Raw genomic sequence first — 19,067 nt, 5'->3', positions numbered from 1 at the left:
TACTTTCAAACATATCAAAATATGATGAGAACAACGTCTGTCAATGATTTATCGGTGGGCTTAGAGAAGAAATAACAGCAGGTCTTGAAGTTATCTTCACAAATCCAGAACAGGGGCAAAGAACAGTGTTGCTGGTCAAGAGCATTAGTAAAAAAAGTACTGGTGTTCCGCAGGTAACCACTAGAAAAATTATTAATTCTAAATTCCACATTAAGAGCTTTCACTTAGCGACCTGTGCTGGTCGCTCATCAGTAAATATCGTCTTAAAAATACAAAACCAAATCCGCGCCTGTGCTGTTACCACATTATAAAATGACCTCGACATGATTTCGAATGGCGGTTGAGATCCAAGGCTGGTGTCTGTGGAATCAGGATCGACTGGTTTGGAATCTGTGGTGGTGGTCCGAGTGGGGTTGGGGGGTCAAGAGAGCTGCTGCTCCAGGGTCTGTTCGGGGCAGAGCGGGCACTCCGTCGAGGCGGAGCAGCTCTCACACTGTAGTCCATGGCCACAGGGCAGGGACACCGAGCCCTGCTCGCCACACGTCACACAGCACTGTCTCTGTTTCCTGTACACCACCTAGCAAAACGCAGAGCAAAACGTATTTAGACCTCTTAAACTGAAGCACGCTGGGACGATTTAGGGGACGAGACACAATGTTCACCGCTATTTTGTGAGCAAAGTAAATCTAAAAATCCAGGCCGCTAACGACCAGCGAATATAGCTACGGTAAAAGAGGGACGACAGAAAACAGAAAAGAAAGAAGGATTAGGGAATTTGGGTGCTAGTGCGCCAAAAAACAATAGACCAGTTCTGCAAGCAAGACTGAGCTGAAGAGGCTACAGAGTTTTCCTTTTCCCGCCGAAACGCCAGCCCCAAATTACAAAGTAAGCAATTTGAAGGCAACACGTGGCGCTCTGGGATTAGTTTTGACACTTCACTGTAAAAAAGACATAACTGCTAGATTATTTTATAAGCAAAATAGTAAAAAAAAAAACATGTTGAGGGTGATCATGTGGGATTAATGGGTTGTCGTTGTTGTGTATCACTTATTAACTACATAAAAAAAATGCTAGCAAGCACCGATTAGCTACAGAGCCAGTGTTGACGCATGCGATGGATGGACGGATGAGGAAACAACTGACTCAGAACATGTTGAGGCCGTACATGTTTCAGTTCACCGTGCGGGTCTGGAGTACATGCACGTCTGCGGTATTACCTGTTCCACAGCGTGTAAGCAGCTGCAGAGCTGAGCCTGCAAACTGAGGACTGACTCCAAGGGCAGCCGGTGTAGCAGCTGGAGTTGATGCAGTGCTAGATGGGGGTTGTCTCCACTCCTCAGGCTCTCCAGCGCCTCCTGCAGGAGAGACGCCTGTCTCTGCGCCTCCTCCTCGGCCTGCTTGGCTCTCTCGGCCTCCATGGTTAACCGCGCCGCGTGGGCTTTCGACTCCTCTGCATCCGCTTTCAGCGCGGCCCACGACTGCAAGACACGGAATGCTCATTTGAAACTGTAAGAAATTCTACCCCAGCCGTTGCAACGTGTATAAACACGCGGGTGTTTGTTAACAGCACGGTCACAGACGTGTGTGCACACGTGCCCCGCTACCAACCTACCTACCTGAGCTGTGTGTCTCCAGCTGTGACCCCACTGCTTCAGGGCCCTGTGAGCTTCCTCCAGCTCCTGCTTGAGCCTGGAGGTCTCTGCACCGGGGCCAGAGGGCAGGAGGGTGGGGGGGGTGCCCGGGGAGCCCTGGCCGGATGGAAAATGCTCCCAGATATTAGTGCTCATACCGTTCAGACCTGCAAAAGAAAAGAATACATATAAGCAAAGTCATATTACCCCTCACTACCCCACTTTATGTCTTCAGTCACATTCTGCCAACCTAAAGAGCTGTGAGATGGTCCCAAGAAGGTGCTTTCTGATTGGCCGGGTTGCGACAGGTGAGTAGAGAAGAACGGCGAGGTGTGCGGTCTGATTGGGGGAGACGGCGACGGGGAGCTGAAAGGAGCGGAGCTGCTAAAGGAGCCGGGGATATTGACTGGGGCAGAACTCTGGAACTGGCTTCCCCCTATAAATGGAGACAAACAATTAGTTATGTTTGTGTCCATAAGGACACTGCTAAATGTTGTGTTGGTATTTTCATTCTTGTGTCCTTGAAATACCCAGCATAACTCCCACACTGGGCATAGCAGAGCTGCTGTCCAAGCTCCTCTCCAACACCGACACACCAAAATCATTCAGGTCCAGATCGTCCAGGGCTGACTCTATAACACACACACACACACACACCACAGCTAATTATCAGACCCACAGTTATTTTACATGTGTACCGTCACAACCGTTTCAAATGTGGATTCAGAATTTTTGCACATCTCCACCTACCGACGACTGACTCCACGGTCTCACTGGTGGGGTAAAAGGGCAAGGCGTTGGCGTTCATGCCCGACGCGACGCCGGATCCCAGGGGTCCGAGAGGGGCGGGGCTGGGTGGGGTGGCGGCCAGACTGGAAGGGATGCTGGAGGACAGGCTCAAAGGGCTTCCCACGGGCAGAAACACCAACAAGTCCTGAAGGAGAACAAATATTCAACGTGGTGTTTTGAAGGACAGAGTGTGACGTTTATTCATGCGTCCTTGCGGCAAGATTCATATTAACAAGTATTAACAAGCTGAAAGTGTGCAGACTTTTAGAGAGCATAAAAAACAAACAACTTGAGTTTGTCACTTTACCTGTTTGCTTTGTACTGTTGCCAATTCCCGGTTGCGCTGCTCGAGAGCAAAACTTCTTTGCTTCGCCTGAAACCACAAGCAACATAAGAGTGAATATGTTATTTTGTAGGAACGTTGACATCATTCAACAGATGAGTTTTCTCATATCAATCCCATTTCTTCGTCCGTCCTCCTCACCTGATCCTCCCTCTCAAATCCCGGCGCCCGGCCGTACCCTCCCTCTCCTGCCCAGGGAGAACGAGGCTCCGCTCTCTCACTCATGTCCTCACACAGAGACAGAACACTACCCAGCAGGCCGTGCTCCGCTATGCAAGACCCCGCGGGCGGGGAGAAGGGGTCCGAACCAGAAACAGAACCAGGCCCGTGCCCCATGTGGTGTCTGCTGGGACTTGAAGAAGCTTCCTGGGCCGGAAGAGGGTCTGGAGGTCTGGGGGGTGGAGGGGAGCTTGGCGAGGGGAATGGGGGCTCCTCTGGAACAAAGGGCCCTGGAGGAAGGTTTGCAAGGCAATGTTGTCAATCCAGAATATAATGGTGAATTGTAAAATGAATCATCAGGCTTGAGAATGTATGAGGAGGACTTACTTTCAACATGAGCGAAGGCACAGAAGGGCCCTCTGGGACAGCTGCCACACTGCTGCATGTCATTACACTTTGTGGATTTATAGATCTGTGACAAACAGGAGCAAATCAACACACGTTGATATTCTCGTGACTCCTGGTCTAAGTTCTATTACGGTCTTTGCTGAGGCAGACAAACCTCCGGGTGGAACTGCTGTTCGGTTCTCGTGTGGCAATACTGGCATCCCTCTGCTCCCTCACATTTACTGGGATCCCCCCACTCCTCACTCTGTTTCACAGCTGGACAAGGCAACGCTCTGCGGCGGCAAGAGCAAACAACACATTTTGTGAAACGCAATCGCAACTGGGCAAAAACCAATAGCACCATCTTCAGATATTTTCCTTTTACCTGTATTTGTGCTTGTGGGGGCTGCGCCTCCGGTCTTTGCTGTTGTGGTAGTACGGACAGGCGTAGCCTTGACGGCACAGGCGAGGTGGTTTCTTACAGAGCTCTGTCTTGTAGTGGGACAGCACGTAGTTGTTATCTAAGGAGTTGAAACCCAAGAGACACAGAAGGAGACAATGAGGCGAGCAGGTGATCAAGAGTCACCTGATCAGATGATTCACAGTAAAAAGGATTGGAGAGCCTTCAAACAGAGAAAAGGAGTGAGGGGCTGCTTTTTTGTTTTCTTTACTGCATTTAAAAGGTTTAAAGGGGAAGCCCACCGTAATTAATCATTACAGTGTTATTCCCATGGCCTAAAAAGGTTCAATCAAAGCTGTGAGCATGAGCTACTCTCTGACCCACACAGAAGGTTTACATTATTTTTTTATTTTATTTTTTAATATATTAGTTTTATTCTATTAAAGTGTGAAACAGAAAATGTTCTCTGTATACTGAGAACATTCCCCCAGGCGCACGGAGTATCATCTTTAAAATCTTTCCTAATTCATTGTCTACGGAGCAGTTACACACTTTATATTAATGACAACACACCTGAGTTTTAGCGCTGTAGTTTGGGGATTTCGGAGAGAGTTGTTCACGTTTACTAAACCTTTTGGACCGTCTTAGATCACGGGAATAACATGTATGAATTTTGAAAACTCGCGTAGTTCAAGCAAGCCCGCATTCAGACCAAATGTACGTCTCTTTCAGTAATGAGGCCAGTCCTGCCATGCAGCGGAGGTGCCAACACAGAGGGCTCCAGAACAAATAACACACCAAAAATAACACACCAAAAAAGACACACGGGGTCGTCCGGCAAAAACAGTTGACTCAACCTCTTCTGACTTTCACATTCCTGGTAAATTCATTTTTAACACGAACGCCATATTTCTACTGTCGCAATTAAAGATAACATAGTAGCCACTGTTTAGAGTCTTAGATATCGGTGCACTTTTAGCATCGGATAAGCCTCCAAAGTCAGGGATCAGTTACTCAGACTGGACTTCCTGGTTCATGTGTCACCGGTACCCGTCAGCAACACGTCCACAGTGTGGACACGGGGCTTTCCTTCGGCCTGAGCGTTAAAGTGCTGTAAAGCAGACTTACCTTGCCAGCGTGGCTCCTCACTCAGTATCTTCTCTATGAGGGCTGTGCTTGCTGCCTGTCCCGACTGTCCGTCTCCTCCACCTCCCTCTGTGGGCCCCGAGCCTCCCTGACACTCCATTACCTGCACTTCTCTGGGAAATTCGCAGTGTAAAGAGACTGTCAACAACTACAGCACCAAATACACAAACAGAAACTGATAGGAGGTCAAAGGTCGATTGGTTACGTGGTGAAATGAATTGATTTTGGCACCTGATGTCATAAACAGGGCTGCGCAGGTCATGTGATCCGTGGGCAAAGGCACAGTGGGAGCCGTTTTTGCTACAGTGGCCTTTCGCGTCCGTTTCATGAATACACGATCCCGTCTTGTAGTAGCGGAGGTGGTACCTTCGCTCTGTGTCACCTGCTGTCCGATGTAGAAATGGGCATCTGCAACACAGAGACAACATGGACACAAACATAAAGACAGTATGCATACACAACATTGTATGATTCTTGCCAGAACGTACAAATACAAATAGCACTTCACTTTTCCTTTATAAAGTCTGTAATCAATTCCCACTCTCTGCAACTAGGCATTTTAAGACATAAGCTGGAAGAGGAATCTTTAGCAATGTTCCCTTAGCGCTCCACCAAGTGGTTCATTAGCACGTATCGTAGACATCCCTCTTCCCTCCATCCTTTGTTTACATTCCCCTCGTCCAATAGGGTGTCAAACAGATCATAAGGGCTCTGCTAAGAGTGTGAGAATGGCTTTGTTCAGCTGCTAATGCTCACTGATTGTCCTCCAGCTCGACTTCTAACTGAGGACAGGGTGTGTCCTCCTTCCTTCCCCGTCTTTCGCCCAAAAGGTCCATTGACATGCAATTTTCCACCCATTCTGGTGATTCACTTGAGCAATTCGGGATTCAAATGTAAAAGCTGACAAATGTTACGAGACATAGACAAGGCTTTGGATCCCAGCAAGATTTAACCATTTAGACCAGGTAATTAACCGTAATTGACTTTTATACTCAAATATATACCCAGACGTTTCACATTCAAGTCGTAATCTTCCCATGTACGGTGTGGGCCGGTTCAGTGCAAAAAACAACACGAACACATCCCCTACACAGAGGTCCCAGATAGTTTATGTTGAATGCGAGGCTCTGATGAGGGGGGGCTCGTGATAAGCAGAGCTAACACGATGTGAAGCGGCCTTTGTACGTCACACTCACTCATCTCCATCGGGGCAGGTGCCCGTTCCCTCGTCATATTTGGTACAGTACACATCTGGGCTGTAGTTGAAGGTCCCGTCCCGCCTGCGGATGGGTCTGCGGCGCCGCTGGTTCAGGAAGTGCCAGTGGAAACAGGAAAAGGGCCTGTGTTGTGTACACTTATGCTGGACGAACAGGGGGCACTGCTCAGTTCTGAACTCCTTCAGATATCTGGTGGAGAGGAGAGCAACAAGATTGAAACACATTTCTTAGAAAGTGTAACCGCCTTTTGAAGTTTCTTAAGCAAGTAATAGTGTATTTATATTTATTTACAGTATATTCAATAGCATTGCTCACAGTGATGCTTTTCCTAGTGATCCCTATATGTCTTAGCCTTATTCTTCCACTTATTCTCTGCTACTGTGACAAACGTGGTCCTCCGGAAAGCTAACAATCAATGTAACTAAACTTACATTAAGTCCATACAGCAGTGAGACACGTTCACAGACTTAAACGGTGCTGTGGCACAAAGCGTGTAAGAAACGGCTACTCTTAGTGAGTACGTTAACGTTAGGCCTCTTTTATCGAGACCTGCTGCAGTTAATAAGCAAGTTATCGCTCAATAGGCTTGGCCCAGTCATGTTAAAGAATGTGAAGTTCACAACTCACTCGTAAAATACAATTCAGCTGTGGTTTGATCGTATGCAACTACACGTGAGGTTGTGTACATTTGGCATGCTAACCCAGCTAACTAGCTACGTACGTGTAATGTTGAGGTTTCTCGGGCTGCACGTTCAACACGGTTGCGGGAGATGTCGAGCCCCCAGCGGGCGAAGACGAAGAAGACGAAGAGGGTCCCCCGGTAGTCGTCACTGCCGAAGATGGCGGGGGCTGTGCGTGCGTTTTAGACATTTTTACCCGTTTGAAGCCTGACAACAAGAAGCTTGTTTTTAGCTTACTGGCTAGCTAGTCTTACTAGCTCCTAAATCCGCATTCTACAACGATGTGAGCTTGCGCAAGGCAGGAGGAAGTAGTAGCGGACAAGGCGGAACTGTGGGGCATGAAGTCATAGCTGTATGAACAGCAATCATAACTTAACTAATGTTTGTGAAGATCTGGAGACACGTACGACATTAGATCCTCCACTGTGACACTGCATAACAGAGCTACATACTCATGGGTTGTAGAAAACCTGGGGACATTACAATGTTCACTTGTGTGGGTTCTTCTTCTTTTTTTAGGTTTATAGGCGGTTGGCAATCAACGGTTTAGTGCATTACCGCCTCTCACTGGTATGGAGTGTGGATCAGAATGTCTAGTATTTACAATATATTAAAAAAACTCCCATCATCCCAATAATATTATTGTGTGTATAATACTGAACATTGTACTCGTTTTGGTTTTATCTATTGGTCCAAAGTGCGCTTTTAGCTCGTTGTGGTTTATTATTTGCTTTATCGTAATTACAGGCTGTCACCACTGACGTTTGTGCACCAATGAGGGCGTAATGTTTCACCATGACGTCACGACACAGTACTTATACTCGGCCTCAGCCCGCTCTCGTCACATATTGTTTAACAGCCACTAACCGCAACTGTCTCATATCGACCGACGTCCTAAAGGTAAATATCACAGCCTTACCCTGTCGATAATGTAACGTTACGCGAGCTACATGTCAATAATAATTTGAATTGTATATGCGGGTTAAGTTTGTTTGCAGGCATTGTTTGTCAAACAGGCCAACATGGCGACATGCTAACGTTAGCGTTAGCTCGAAATAGAACAATGGATTATCTTACAGTTCATGTTTTGGACTTAAATGTCAACGATGGCTCGTTAAAACGAAACTAGACCTAGTTCACGAGTTTAATTACTAGAATAAACCGTCGAGATCGAAGCCGGATATTTCCCACAGACAGCTGATGAAGCGTTAATTGTGTGTGAGCTAATGTTGCGCTGAATTGATGCAATGTCGCCTCAGGGTGAAATGAGAAACTGATAAAATGGCGAGGCCGAGAAGCTCAGGCTCACTGGCTTGAGCTGTTGGACGTTTCACGGACCGAGTGTTTTGACGCTGGTTGCGTTTGAATATGTGAGATAATTGTAACTTAAATGATCTACGGCGCTAATTGCTAAAAAAAAAACTGATATGTGATCAACGCTGACATGTTTATTGTGATTTTATTACGGTCTTACTTGTCGTTACTTAACGTTACCGGAGCAAACTCGACGCCTCCCAGTGGTGCAGCCTGGGGGGAGGGGAACGATTAGCCTGTATGCTAGGCAGGTTAGCATCTTAGCTTGGTAGTCACTACCGAACCCTTGCGGCCTGGCGCTGCTACGTGAGCCTGTTGCCGAAAATCATTGCGACCGATTTTAATTCCACTGGTTATAATTTTCATTTTTAGTTAGTACGAGATGGCACGTACCAAGCAGACTGCTCGTAAATCTACTGGAGGAAAGGCGCCAAGGAAGCAGCTCGCTACCAAGGCAGCCAGGAAGAGCGCACCGTCCACGGGAGGAGTGAAGAAGCCCCATCGTTACAGGTAGGGTGTAGAGACTGCATGCCATAAACCATAATGTGTGGCATACAATCTTGGTTTCCTTTTGTCATAATATTTGACTTAATTAGTTAAGTCAAATATATACGTATTCTTAATACTGTGCTAAAATATTTCGTGTAGACCTGGAACTGTGGCTCTGAGGGAGATCCGTCGTTACCAGAAGTCCACAGAGTTGCTCATCCGCAAGCTGCCCTTCCAGCGTCTGGTGAGAGAAATTGCACAGGATTTCAAGACAGATCTGCGTTTCCAGAGTGCAGCTATCGGAGCTCTTCAGGTAAAAACCCAGATCAGTCATAAGCACGTACTAGTGGGGCAAAGGTAGTTGCTATGAATCTAATCCTTTTTTCCTTTCCTTTTCAACAGGAAGCCAGTGAGGCTTATCTGGTGGGTCTGTTTGAGGACACCAACCTGTGCGCCATCCACGCCAAACGGGTCACCATCATGCCCAAAGACATCCAGCTGGCTCGTAGGATAAGGGGAGAGAGGGCCTAAGCGGCAAATGATCCTATTTATCGTACCATTTTTGTGGACATTTTATTTCTTGGGTATTTTTTACAAGTTTTCTTTGGATTTTTTGTATTTTAGATCGAGATCAATCATTCCGCAAGCCTGAGTACACTTACGATAGTTGGAAATGTTGTGCAGTTAAGAGTGTCTTGCCTAGTATTCCATCCATTGGGTCATTACTCCAGCCATCGCACCACCCTTCGAGCTCATTGTGGCCATCAGGCTCCACCTTGGGATGGGAGTTGTCTAAGGGATAAATTCTTCACATCTTCTTTGGGGGGTCCAGGGTCTCTTCACCCGCCTACCACTCATCACAAAATGCCAGCATGTCCTGCTCAGCCGGTCTCACTGCAGTGTCGGTATCTGTTGATACTCTACACTCTGTGACTGGGAGCATGGCACCCCCCCCCCCTGTATTTTTCTGGACTGCTTTTTACATGTTTTTCAACATAAACCTTGGCAGCTACATTTAATACTATTTATGGATAATGTTGTCGCGTGTCTTTCTATTAAAGGTCTTTATGAGTAGAAAGCCTTGTGTGATGTAGTTCATTGAAATGAATTTGGGAAATAAGTATGTGGTGTTTACATAAACTTTACATTTATTTACAACCAGACATAATACAAGATTTTGACTTCACCGAGTTGTCATACAAACCACTCTGTATGCTTGAAGCCAGTAGCTGTAAGAAAACACATGGGCATACAATTCAATGTCTATTAAAATGTAGGTAACAATTTGCCTCTGTAGAATGCACAGCTGCTGTTCCTCACCAATACGGTAGACTATCTCCCCACACTCCTTTGTGCTGCTCTGAGTGCAACACAGCAGAAGCCTGTGGACTGAGGGGTCTCTGGGGAGTCTCTGTGAAGCGAGCCAATCACACGCTTGAATGAGAAACTCAACCAATGACAACTGACTTGATAGCTTATGTATCGCATCACATGTCTCTATGGAGACCTGTGATTAATATGGCTGTGTGGGATTGAATGCTCGAAACGATACAGACACCAGTCATAGTGGCAGCGGTACTACTTACGCCATGCAGAATGCAAATATTGTGTAGTCCTGTTGACCAAATCTCCCTACACATGAAATCTCTGGGTAGTGGTGCTCAAACAACTCCTGATTTAAAAAAAAAAAAAAAAAAAGCATTGTTCAATCTGACCATGTCGGGCAATATCAAAGACATGCTGAACATGTAACTATCGCATGCTTACCAATTTACTGTTTCGGTCTGTGCACGTCAAATGCGTTTCCTTCATGTCTAAGAGCACGTCCTGTGGGAGAAATTACACTGTGCTCATGTTGATGTTGACGGGTGTTGTAAGCCAATGTGCCCTGAGGCGGTGTGTGTGCAATAACATTACCTTGCTGGGCAGGTTTTTCTGCAACACTTGTGTAATGGCGAGCTGCAGCACCTCTTTGCCCCCACACTAAGAAAGGATAAGACCGGATATTGCAGCAGTTATATAAAAGATTAAGACCGCTACAAAGATTGAACATGTATTTAATTGTAAAGCAGTGGCGATTATTTACCATTCCAATGTTTGCTTTTCCCAAGAACTGCACAAAGTACACAATCCTGTTGAGAGGTAGGTAGGTCAGTCAAGAGTACACCTAGCAGAGTCTTCCCTAAATTTGATGGCCAACTTGCCTTCTCTCTTTGGGACACTGTGACGGAGAGGTTTTCTGGTCCTTGCGGGGTGACTGCTGGGAGGGAGCAGGACCGAGCTGCAGGGTGGGGTTCTCTGTCCTCAATGCCCGCAGGAGCTTGACAAGGGGCCGGTACACCGTCCCATCCTGAGCCCGCCACCGCAGAACACCGATGGAGAGGGGGCAGCCCTTCAGCCGGGAAAGAACCACACCGGCCTGAGAGAAACCGAAAACCATGCAACCAATCATGAAGGCTTGTCCAACAGCAAATGTATACATTTTGAGAGCAGCAGGTGTTTTTAATTTCTAATTAATGCAAACACGTATAGGGTTTGTCAAGGGTGTGCCTGGCCAGTGTCATGGGTTCCATGTGCATAGAATCTAATGTACTAAACAGGGCTGCAGTGAGAACTCGCACACCGTCATAACGGAGCCGTGTGACTTGTTTTTTTGCACCCGTTTAGAATTTAATGAATGTCCCCAAATTACATATACTAATTAAAATGATAACGTGTAAGTTAGTTAGTGCAACCCTAGGGAGGTGTCTTAACAAGTAGGGATGGAAATGAGTGCTTGACTATAGGAATTATTAAAAAAATCAAATGTAACAGCGTCTGTTGATACCAGCTACACTATGGTGACATAGAAACAGACGTGATGTCTATGAGCCTTATGACTTTAATATATGACACTGCATGTGTGAGGATACCTGTTTATTCTTGGAATTCCTCAGCGAGGTGCCGTTGATCTGATCAATGATGTCACCAGGGGAGATAAACTTGTCGACGTGAGCCTGACTGCCAGGCATCAGGTCGAGGACGAAGACACGTCCACTAAGATACCTGAGAGGCAGACAGAGACGGAGGGAGGTGATGCAGCAGGTTGGACGGATGAGTAGATGCGAGTAGATATGCTTGATGGATAGAAAGTACTTTGTAGAGCGGCGGACGATACAAACCTCAACACCATCCCCACCTCCCGACAGGGCACCACTTCATATGTCTCACAAACCTGGAAACAAATGGAAACAATTAAACGACCGTCTCTCACAATCTGCTAATCATCTCTCTGCAATGTGTCCCGCTTGTGAGATCTTTCCAGAGATCTTAAAGTTCCCATTGCGACTAAAATCCATAATAATATTTAGTGATGCTGAGTGTTCCAAAACAATAATCATTTGTTTTGTTTTTTTATTACCGGTAGGAGCCAGCTCTCATCCAGAAAACTGCAATTCTGTGTAAAGAGATCGGAGGTGCTAATTAGTTTAGATCAAAATTATTTAAAAGACAATGTCGTGTTGGAGGAAAATCCTGTGTGGCTCGAAAAGTTTGAAAAATGTTTACTCAGCACATTTGCAGTTTTTAACGGCATAAATAAAAAGGAGCTGAACTGACCTGCATGTCCAGTTTGAAGTCCATGTGAGAGAGGACCAGCAGCAGCGACATGAACGGCTCTGGAAGGCAGAGAACAGCGGTGATGATGCTGGACACCGAATGCCAGCGGTGACAAGAACTTCCTCAGCTTTGCTCAGCGTTAGGTGAAAGCAATCAAGTAAAAAGCCTCACCCATAAATTGCTCATTCCTGAGGATTGACACTTCTGGGCTGTACCACTGGAGGGGAGAGACATAGTATGAACTGAAGCGGTTTCAGTTTATTAGTGAGACTCAGCAGCAATGGGCATCTAACAGTGCCAGGAAAAGACACGCACGGGCAGCACCAGAAAAGAAAAAGGCACCAATAGCAATAACTAAATATACTGTATCACAGAAAATGTATCTGACCTCCAGGACTCTGGGTGTGTGCAGCAGGTGTGTGATGAACTGTGGCAGAGCCTTGCGGATGAGGGCCAGTCTGAGCAGGTAGCGTCCCCGGCCCTGAGCCGAGAGCAGCTTCCTGCACACTCTGGTCTGATCCACCACCAAGGACAAGGCAGACAGCCTGCACACACATCAGCACAGACAACAGCTATTAGCAAGGATTGAAATAGTGCTATTTTTGTATTTTTTATTCGTGATGTCTGTTACAGTGTGAAGTATGAAGTTAAAGACAGCTAATGTAAGCAGGATGCTGTTACCTGCCACAGGCATCTTGGCGAGTGAGCTGTTCAAAACACTGCCAGTAGTCTCTGTGTACCAGACTGAGAACTGGTTCTGGAGGGAGAGCAAACATGCACTCAGTCCGTACTGCAAAGATGTACTTTACATGTAGTTTATTGTGTTATTATAAAGATTTTAAAAATACACCCCAAAATATGCACGCCAGGTATACAAGCTTGCAATATAGCAATTTGCTCTCAGCAACATGTATCGCATTGGAATAAATATGTACAAATGTGGCATTTTTTTCAGGTAAGTACATATTATGGGATACTGACGTTGGAGCCCCTTCCTGAGGACCAGCTCCAGAAGCTCACAGCAGGAGGCAAGGTGAGGGTTGGTGTCTGACACAGTCCCTCCACTGGACTGCAGGTTCAGGACACACACTGGGAGAGGAAATAAAAAATTGCAATTTGACTGTTGATCTGTTGCATGACCAAAAATATGCACAATTTTCCTTTAACCTGCGTGATCATCATCGCCATTTCACACATCAGCGAGACTACAGAAGATGCTGTGCAGAATATAAAACGTACTGGAAGAAAACAAAACAAAAACTCAAAGTCGTTCGTTTGTTCGTTTAGTGAGCATTTCGGCATAATACGCGCGGATATTAAGCAATCGGCTGCCTCCGAAACATGCATCCAGTATTTTTATTCCAATAACGAGCACGTTTTTATTGTGCATTCTATTATAAATCCCTACCTTTGAGAGTGCCGAGTAGAGGGTCTTTTGGAGACATGTTTGGTGGACCAGCTGAGTCAACAGACACGCGAAGCCTCCTGTCATTAAAGCACAGCGACACGCGCTGTAATTCTACTTCCGTGTAGCCTCCCTAACTCACGAGACACCCTCCCATTCCTCAGCAGGCTACCTGCCACAGAGAGCCGGGGTGAACTGGATAAACCACTTTAGTTTGTCTTTGAAATAAACAACGTAGGAGGCTTGTATACAACCTCTGTGCCTCGAAATGAAAATGTATCGAGATATGAAGTGTGTATTGGCTGTGGCGACGTCTGCTTCCACACCTGAAAGCGGTCGTGCTGCCTTCAGAGACTCATTATAATATATACAATGTAACCGTATATATCAAAATTAGCGCGGTTTATTTGCTAATGTTTTATTTTAGACTGAAACGTAGCTAACACAGAGCTATGCTTCGCTACAGAGGCTTATTACATGTTGTAAGGGTTGTTGTACATGTTTTGGGGTTGTTGTTTTTTACAAAAATGCAGGACTGTTTAAAGAAAAAATGAAGTAACGTTAGGCCTATCCACCACCACTACAAATTCACAGCTAATTAAAAGAATAAATAATGATAGGCTATATGATAATACATTGCTTTAAGCTAACCCACTTACTTTTTCTTTTAGCTAACCGCCATAGGCACAAGACATCGTTAGCACGAGATAGACATTGACTATTAGCTAATGGCGCTTCAAACTGTTTACTGAGAGCTTGTAACGGTGCTAAGTTTAGTCAAACATAAACCAAAAATGAATATACAAGACAGACTGTGTGACTACCTGGCAGGAGGTATCAGTGTGGGTGAAGCTATGGCGGCCTCTCGCGGCTCTTCTTTCAAGCTGCAGCTCGGTGGCACATAAGAGCGCGCGCTCCGTCTCACCCGCCTCAGAGGAAGAGCGGATGCAAGCGGCGCATCTCCGAAGGAGCTCGGAGCGCCGAGTGAGTCCGAGTTTAGCGAAAACATCTCCGAGGAGCTGCGCAAAGTTGTCTGCGGAAAAGAAAATTCTCCCATAACAAGGTCAGACTTTAACCTTTTTTTTTTTCACAAAACGTTCATTTTAGCAGCTGCCTATGGGCGTAATTAAATAACAATTAATTGTCTGCATGTTCGTGGTTGTTGCCCATCTTTGGAAAACAGTCTCATGCGCACGAGGAATCTTTATTCGTAGCACAAGCATTTGAAAATGATACATTTTGACGACGGAATAATAGAGACTAACCCCAAAATGTAGACCTATGTTGATATTTGACGGTCTGTCAGATATTATAGAATAATACGTTCCCTATTATGTGTTATGTTTGTGGCGCGCGGTGTACTACGGTCTTGTTTTGATGCTGACTTGCATGCTGGTCTGTCAGTTCCAAGATAGAACGTCTATACGTGGCTGTGTACAGCAATAGCACCGGAGGTAATCCTGGATTTCCTCTAAATCTTCCTGCTCCTCTCCCACATACACGCTCTCCCTTCACTGCAAAACAATAAACCCTCTATGTAACCAGGAGTTGCTATGGAGACTTTCGATAGGCAAGTCATGCTGTGGTATATTCCCTTCTTTTTCATGTATTTCACATTGAGCAATAGGTCTAGAGTTATCTACTAAATCAGTTAACAGGCTCAGTGGCACGTGCCATGGTCTCTTAAGTTCATATGGACCACTTGCATTGACACATTGCTCTTTCAAATGTTGCAATTATGTAACAAACGTTGACCACAGTGTGCCCTTTCAAGTCGTTGTACTTGGTGACCACCATCATGGTGGAAAATAGCCACAAACTTCATAAAAACGCATTCATGTTTGTATCATATTCTCACAGATGCGGTCTAATATTGCTCACTAAAAGGTAAACTCTCAGTCCTGACCGTCCTCCAGTTAGATGCATTTTCTTTGCCAAAAGTCATCAAACTCTCCGTCCCATATATTCTGTCTTCAGTCCTTGGGAAGTCAATACCGGCATCCTTTGGCTCGGCTGCTGCCCCTCCATCACAAGAAAGAACAGCAAATCCCCTTCAGAGAGGTGGACTGCTGAATCAACAGCAAACCGGTCCAAAGCACCCCCCCCTGCACCCTCTGCAGTGATTATTTTTTTTTAAAAGTGCTCTGCGCTGCTGTCTCGCATCTCTTTGGGAATACATTTCCAATTTCAAGGCCATGATCGAGATGCATCGACCCACACACGACAGGGAATCCTGTTACTGTGCAATACATGTCTTTTTTTGGCCTGGTTTCTACATTTTGCCTCTCTCTTTCAGGTTGTGTGTGTGTGTTTTGAGTGGGTGGGCTGTCTCTTTTTACTCTCTCACCAAGCGTGGGTCCCCCCCCCCCTCTCACATAATGATAGCTCAGAGTGCCTAATAATGATCTCTCTGAGGACTGCCAGTGCAGAGCTGGGATGAAAGTTCTGCAGTGCTTTTCTCTCTCTCTCTCTCTCTCTTGCTCTCTCTCTCTCTCCATGCATACCATACCTTTTTGCCACCTCTCATAAATTACAGATTTCTGCTCTCTCATCGATTTGTGTGGGTGACGCGAGCCCAGTCAGCTGCACTTCAGCTCCAGCTCTGGACAGAGTGTGTGCCAGCGTACTAAAGCTTTTTTTTTATCTTGTATTATTGTACCACAGGGCATCCGCCTCCCTCTCCGGCTGTACCAGCATGATGAAGGACTGCCTGCAGTTCCTCATCGAGCCAGCCAAAAAGCTCAAGATCCGACTCAAGGTATAGGGTCATGCGACTCTGTTCTCCTCCAAAGGCACAACATTTGTTGCAAGTGCTACATTTCTTAAACCTTTTCTTTGCTGCAGGAGTCTCGTAAGCGAGTGAAACTTGAGAGGAAGGAGCCGCTGGTGGAGAGTCAGTTATTTATCATGGAATTGGCCCGAGAACTCAACAAAATTTGCCAGGTGAGCTCTCCTTCTCCTCGACAAGCATGCATCCGCAGGATATATCTCATCTATATTTTGTGCTGTGCCCTAGAGGTCAAACATCCTCGGCCACATCTGGACCAGTGAGGACATCTGGCCGGCCGGTGTGTGTCGCGATTTCATCGTGGAGTGGGCCGCTGTGTTGGAGAAGAGAGTACAGGTACGATCTACAGTTGGTGCTGTTGATGTCGAAATAAGTTGATCAATGATGGTTTTTTGGTTGCCGATTATGTTTGTGTCAACCCACTAATCGTTGCGGCTCCACTTCAATGTGTGTGTCCAGCCGAGGATGATCCTGTCTGACTACCAGCATGAGAAACCACAGAAGAAAGACTGGAAGGGACACCTCCTCTGCATGCTGGATGCCGGGGGGGAGTGCGACATGGGGCCCCACAAAAGAGTCATCATGGACTGGACGCGGGGGATCAAAAGCAGACCTCAGGTGACTGTAGGATGGCGTGGGGGCGATGTGCTGCAGCTTTCCCCCCCGCGGAGCCTACGTGGCCAGTCGGCGATTAAAGCCTGACCCAGTTCTGATAAAGATGATTAAGCTAAACCTCGCCCTTGACAATCATCCCATCATACTCAGGTGCGCGCTGGTGTTGATAGGAAACACCTCGATGAGTAACACTGATCCATGTTCGTTGTCTCCAACTCGCTCACCCTCTCCAGCCCACCGTGTGGCCGGGTGAACCCGTGCTCATGATGCTGGACGACCTGGAGTTCCAGTGGAAGAGGGGCCGTCTCCCCAACCTGCTCCCAGCCGTGGAGCTCGTCATGCTGGCCGTGATGAACGCCGACAGCCCAGTCAAGGTCTGTCCACTTTCTCCACTTGAATCTATTACCATTGATAAGATAAGCAGTGTAATGTTTACGTGCTGCACGACATCCAGTCTGGCTTATTTCTCCATCATCATTGTAAAGCCCACCTTTGTGCTGCATTGTTTTTATTCACGTGCCTTTACGTGTGTGTGTTTTTAGGAGGACGTGACTAAGCAATGGCTGGTGAGGAAGCAGAGGAGCCAGAAGATCGGTGAGTGCATTCTAAAACATCTCTTGTTAACTCGGGAAAGTGTTAAAGATAAAGAAGCCTTAAACAAAACCAAGTTATAAAGAAGTCCGTCAGCGCTGACGATACTGAAAAGCCCACCACATTGTGTGTGTGTGTGTGTGTGTGTGTGTGTGTGTGTGTGTGTGTGTGCACCTAATCAACCTCTTTAGCAGGAGTGGAACTTGATGAGTCACTTAGAACTAATCGGGATCGATATGTGATTATAGGATAGTGCGTGAAAGCAAGCTGGGAGGGCAGCATGAGGGAGGATCTGAATGGAACTCTTGATGGCCTCCTTGTGATCACAGTAATCCCTTTCTTCTTTTCAGACGCCGTCCGCTACATCCCCCACAGTGGTGAGTAGAACATCACCAAGTTAGGGGCTGGGCTGCAACTCACAATTACTGTAGTTTCATTCGTGATCAATCTGTGGACTGTGGTGATATGATCTAAAAACGACTATATATCACAATATATTGTCTTTTACCGTAATGATAAACATGATGATAAACCTTAATGATAAACATGATATAAACTTTTTTTGTATTTCTACTTGTGTTGGCTCACTTCTGATGTTTGAGTTTCTCTTCTTCTTTACAGTGTGGAATTGGATTTGCGATGCTGCAGGTATGAAAAACCATAAGCAATCAAATCCTCTCTGATCCTCGTTATAGTCTGTTATCAGATGTGTAATATGCTCCCCTCCCCGCTCTGTAACAGAGGACGTCACTCTGGACTCTGACTCGGCCAACGCAGACCTGCTCATCTCCGGTGACGACAAGCGCATGCGCTGCGGCCTGGAGCGCCGCGAGGCCCCGCGGTGCCGGCGCCGCTTCGACGGCTGGTGGTGCGCCACGGGCCGAGAGGGCTACGCCTCCGGACGCCACTACTGGGAGGTGGAGGTGGGCGAGCGGGACTGGCGGCTGGGCGTGGCCAAGGCATCCGCGGCGAGGCAGGGCTTCCGCTCGCTCACCACCGACACGGGCTACCTGACGCTGCGGCTGGAGAGGGGCACGGATCTTAAAGCCCTGACGGTGCCCGCCGCCCCGCTGCCGCGGAGCCTGGTGCCCCGGAGAGTAGGGGTGTACCTGGACTATGAGCTGGGCCAGCTGTCCTTCTACGACGCAGAGAAGCGCTCCCACCTGTACACCTACAACGAGAAGTTCACAGAGGAACTGTACCCCGTGTTCGGAACTGTGGAGGTGGTCAAAGACCTGGTGATAAGGCCTGCGGACATCAGACAGCCGTGCCTCTGCCCCGGGCCCTGCCTCTGGAACTGAACCGCTCAAAACACACACACACACACACACACATCCTCAGTCCTGATCCTCAGCTGCCCGCAGAGTCTGTGCTTTTATTCTGGTCCGTGTAGTGATTTTTGAACCTCCTGTGCTGGTTCTGGACTCGGGGTCGGACTCCTCCTGCAGGGGTCGCCGTGTGAGGTCACACAGGGACGAGAACCACCATCATTCTGCATTTCACTTTCTGTTACTCT

At 46.9% G+C, this 19,067-nt stretch overlaps 4 protein-coding genes across 5 annotated transcripts; 2 read left to right on the top strand and 2 right to left on the bottom strand.

Annotated features, from left to right (window-relative positions):
- Positions 1–29: 29 nt before the first annotated feature.
- unk (unk zinc finger) lies at positions 30–7,409 on the bottom strand. Of its 2 annotated transcripts, none has more exons than XM_079182512.1 (15): positions 6,794–7,409; positions 6,052–6,261; positions 5,087–5,263; positions 4,838–4,968; positions 3,695–3,830; positions 3,485–3,602; positions 3,310–3,394; positions 2,905–3,212; positions 2,728–2,793; positions 2,382–2,565; positions 2,162–2,263; positions 1,882–2,067; positions 1,613–1,798; positions 1,218–1,478; positions 30–577 (listed from the first exon to the last, which is right to left on the bottom strand). In XM_079182512.1, exons 1-15 carry the CDS (start codon positions 6,940–6,942, stop codon positions 489–491), a joined length of 2,388 nt encoding a protein of 795 aa, XP_079038638.1. In that variant the 5' UTR covers positions 6,943–7,409; the 3' UTR covers positions 30–488. The 2 variants fall into 2 exon arrangements, with proteins under 2 accessions (XP_079038638.1, XP_079038637.1); XM_079182511.1 differs by having other exon boundaries at positions 1,617–1,798.
- A 144-nt stretch (positions 7,410–7,553) lies between these two features.
- On the top strand, positions 7,554–9,613 carry LOC306713004 (histone H3.3A). The gene is made up of 4 exons (XM_079182514.1): positions 7,554–7,652; positions 8,439–8,576; positions 8,715–8,868; positions 8,958–9,613. The coding sequence occupies exons 2-4, from the start codon at positions 8,449–8,451 to the stop codon at positions 9,084–9,086; spliced, it is 411 nt and encodes a 136-aa protein (XP_079038640.1). The 5' UTR covers positions 7,554–7,652; positions 8,439–8,448; the 3' UTR covers positions 9,087–9,613.
- On the bottom strand, positions 9,154–13,660 carry LOC306713003 (uncharacterized protein). Its single transcript, XM_079182513.1, has 16 exons — positions 13,561–13,660; positions 13,134–13,241; positions 12,834–12,909; positions 12,541–12,697; positions 12,324–12,369; positions 12,153–12,211; positions 11,956–11,991; positions 11,717–11,769; positions 11,468–11,600; positions 10,760–10,974; positions 10,642–10,687; positions 10,473–10,538; positions 10,323–10,382; positions 10,142–10,227; positions 9,876–9,966; positions 9,154–9,784 (listed from the first exon to the last, which is right to left on the bottom strand). Exons 1-15 carry the CDS (start codon positions 13,595–13,597, stop codon positions 9,888–9,890), a joined length of 1,257 nt encoding a protein of 418 aa, XP_079038639.1. The 5' UTR covers positions 13,598–13,660; the 3' UTR covers positions 9,154–9,784; positions 9,876–9,887.
- An 829-nt stretch (positions 13,661–14,489) lies between these two features.
- Positions 14,490–18,852, top strand: LOC306713212 (butyrophilin subfamily 1 member A1; the record flags this gene model as incomplete). The annotated part of the gene is made up of 10 exons (XM_079182860.1): positions 14,490–14,620; positions 16,222–16,315; positions 16,402–16,500; positions 16,574–16,681; positions 16,805–16,963; positions 17,194–17,334; positions 17,503–17,554; positions 17,902–17,928; positions 18,173–18,199; positions 18,293–18,852. Exons 2-10 carry the CDS (start codon positions 16,253–16,255, stop codon positions 18,850–18,852), a joined length of 1,236 nt encoding a protein of 411 aa, XP_079038986.1. The 5' UTR covers positions 14,490–14,620; positions 16,222–16,252.
- Between the last annotated feature and the right edge of the window lie 215 nt (positions 18,853–19,067).

The sequence above is a fragment of the Pholis gunnellus genome (assembly GCF_910591455.1).
Source record: "Pholis gunnellus genome assembly, chromosome: 21".
NCBI classification, from domain to species: Eukaryota; Metazoa; Chordata; class Actinopteri; order Perciformes; family Pholidae; genus Pholis; species Pholis gunnellus.
This window is presented reverse-complemented; position numbering and strand designations above follow the sequence as displayed.

Excerpts from the sequence above, each read along its gene's own strand:
- unk (XM_079182511.1), bottom strand. The coding sequence starts at position 6,942 with ATGTCTAAAACGCACGCACAGCCCCCGCCATCTTCGGCAGTGACGACT. Across the intron at positions 3,395-3,484 it reads AACAGCAGTTCCACCCGGAG|ATCTATAAATCCACAAAGTG; the intron begins GTTTGTCTGCCT and ends TGTTTGTCACAG. Across the intron at positions 1,479-1,616 it reads GCTGGAGACACACAGCTCAG|TCGTGGGCCGCGCTGAAAGC; the intron begins GTAGGTAGGTTG and ends CGTGTCTTGCAG.
- LOC306713003 (XM_079182513.1), bottom strand. The coding sequence starts at position 13,597 with ATGTCTCCAAAAGACCCTCTACTCGGCACTCTCAAAG. Across the intron at positions 12,370-12,540 it reads ACACACCCAGAGTCCTGGAG|TGGTACAGCCCAGAAGTGTC; the intron begins GTCAGATACATT and ends TCTCCCCTCCAG. Across the intron at positions 10,539-10,641 it reads GAAAAGCAAACATTGGAATG|TGTGGGGGCAAAGAGGTGCT; the intron begins GTAAATAATCGC and ends ATCCTTTCTTAG.
- LOC306713004 (XM_079182514.1), top strand. The coding sequence starts at position 8,449 with ATGGCACGTACCAAGCAGACTGCTCGTAAATCTACTGGAGGAAAGGCG. Across the intron at positions 8,577-8,714 it reads AAGAAGCCCCATCGTTACAG|ACCTGGAACTGTGGCTCTGA; the intron begins GTAGGGTGTAGA and ends TATTTCGTGTAG. Across the intron at positions 8,869-8,957 it reads CAGCTATCGGAGCTCTTCAG|GAAGCCAGTGAGGCTTATCT; the intron begins GTAAAAACCCAG and ends CCTTTTCAACAG.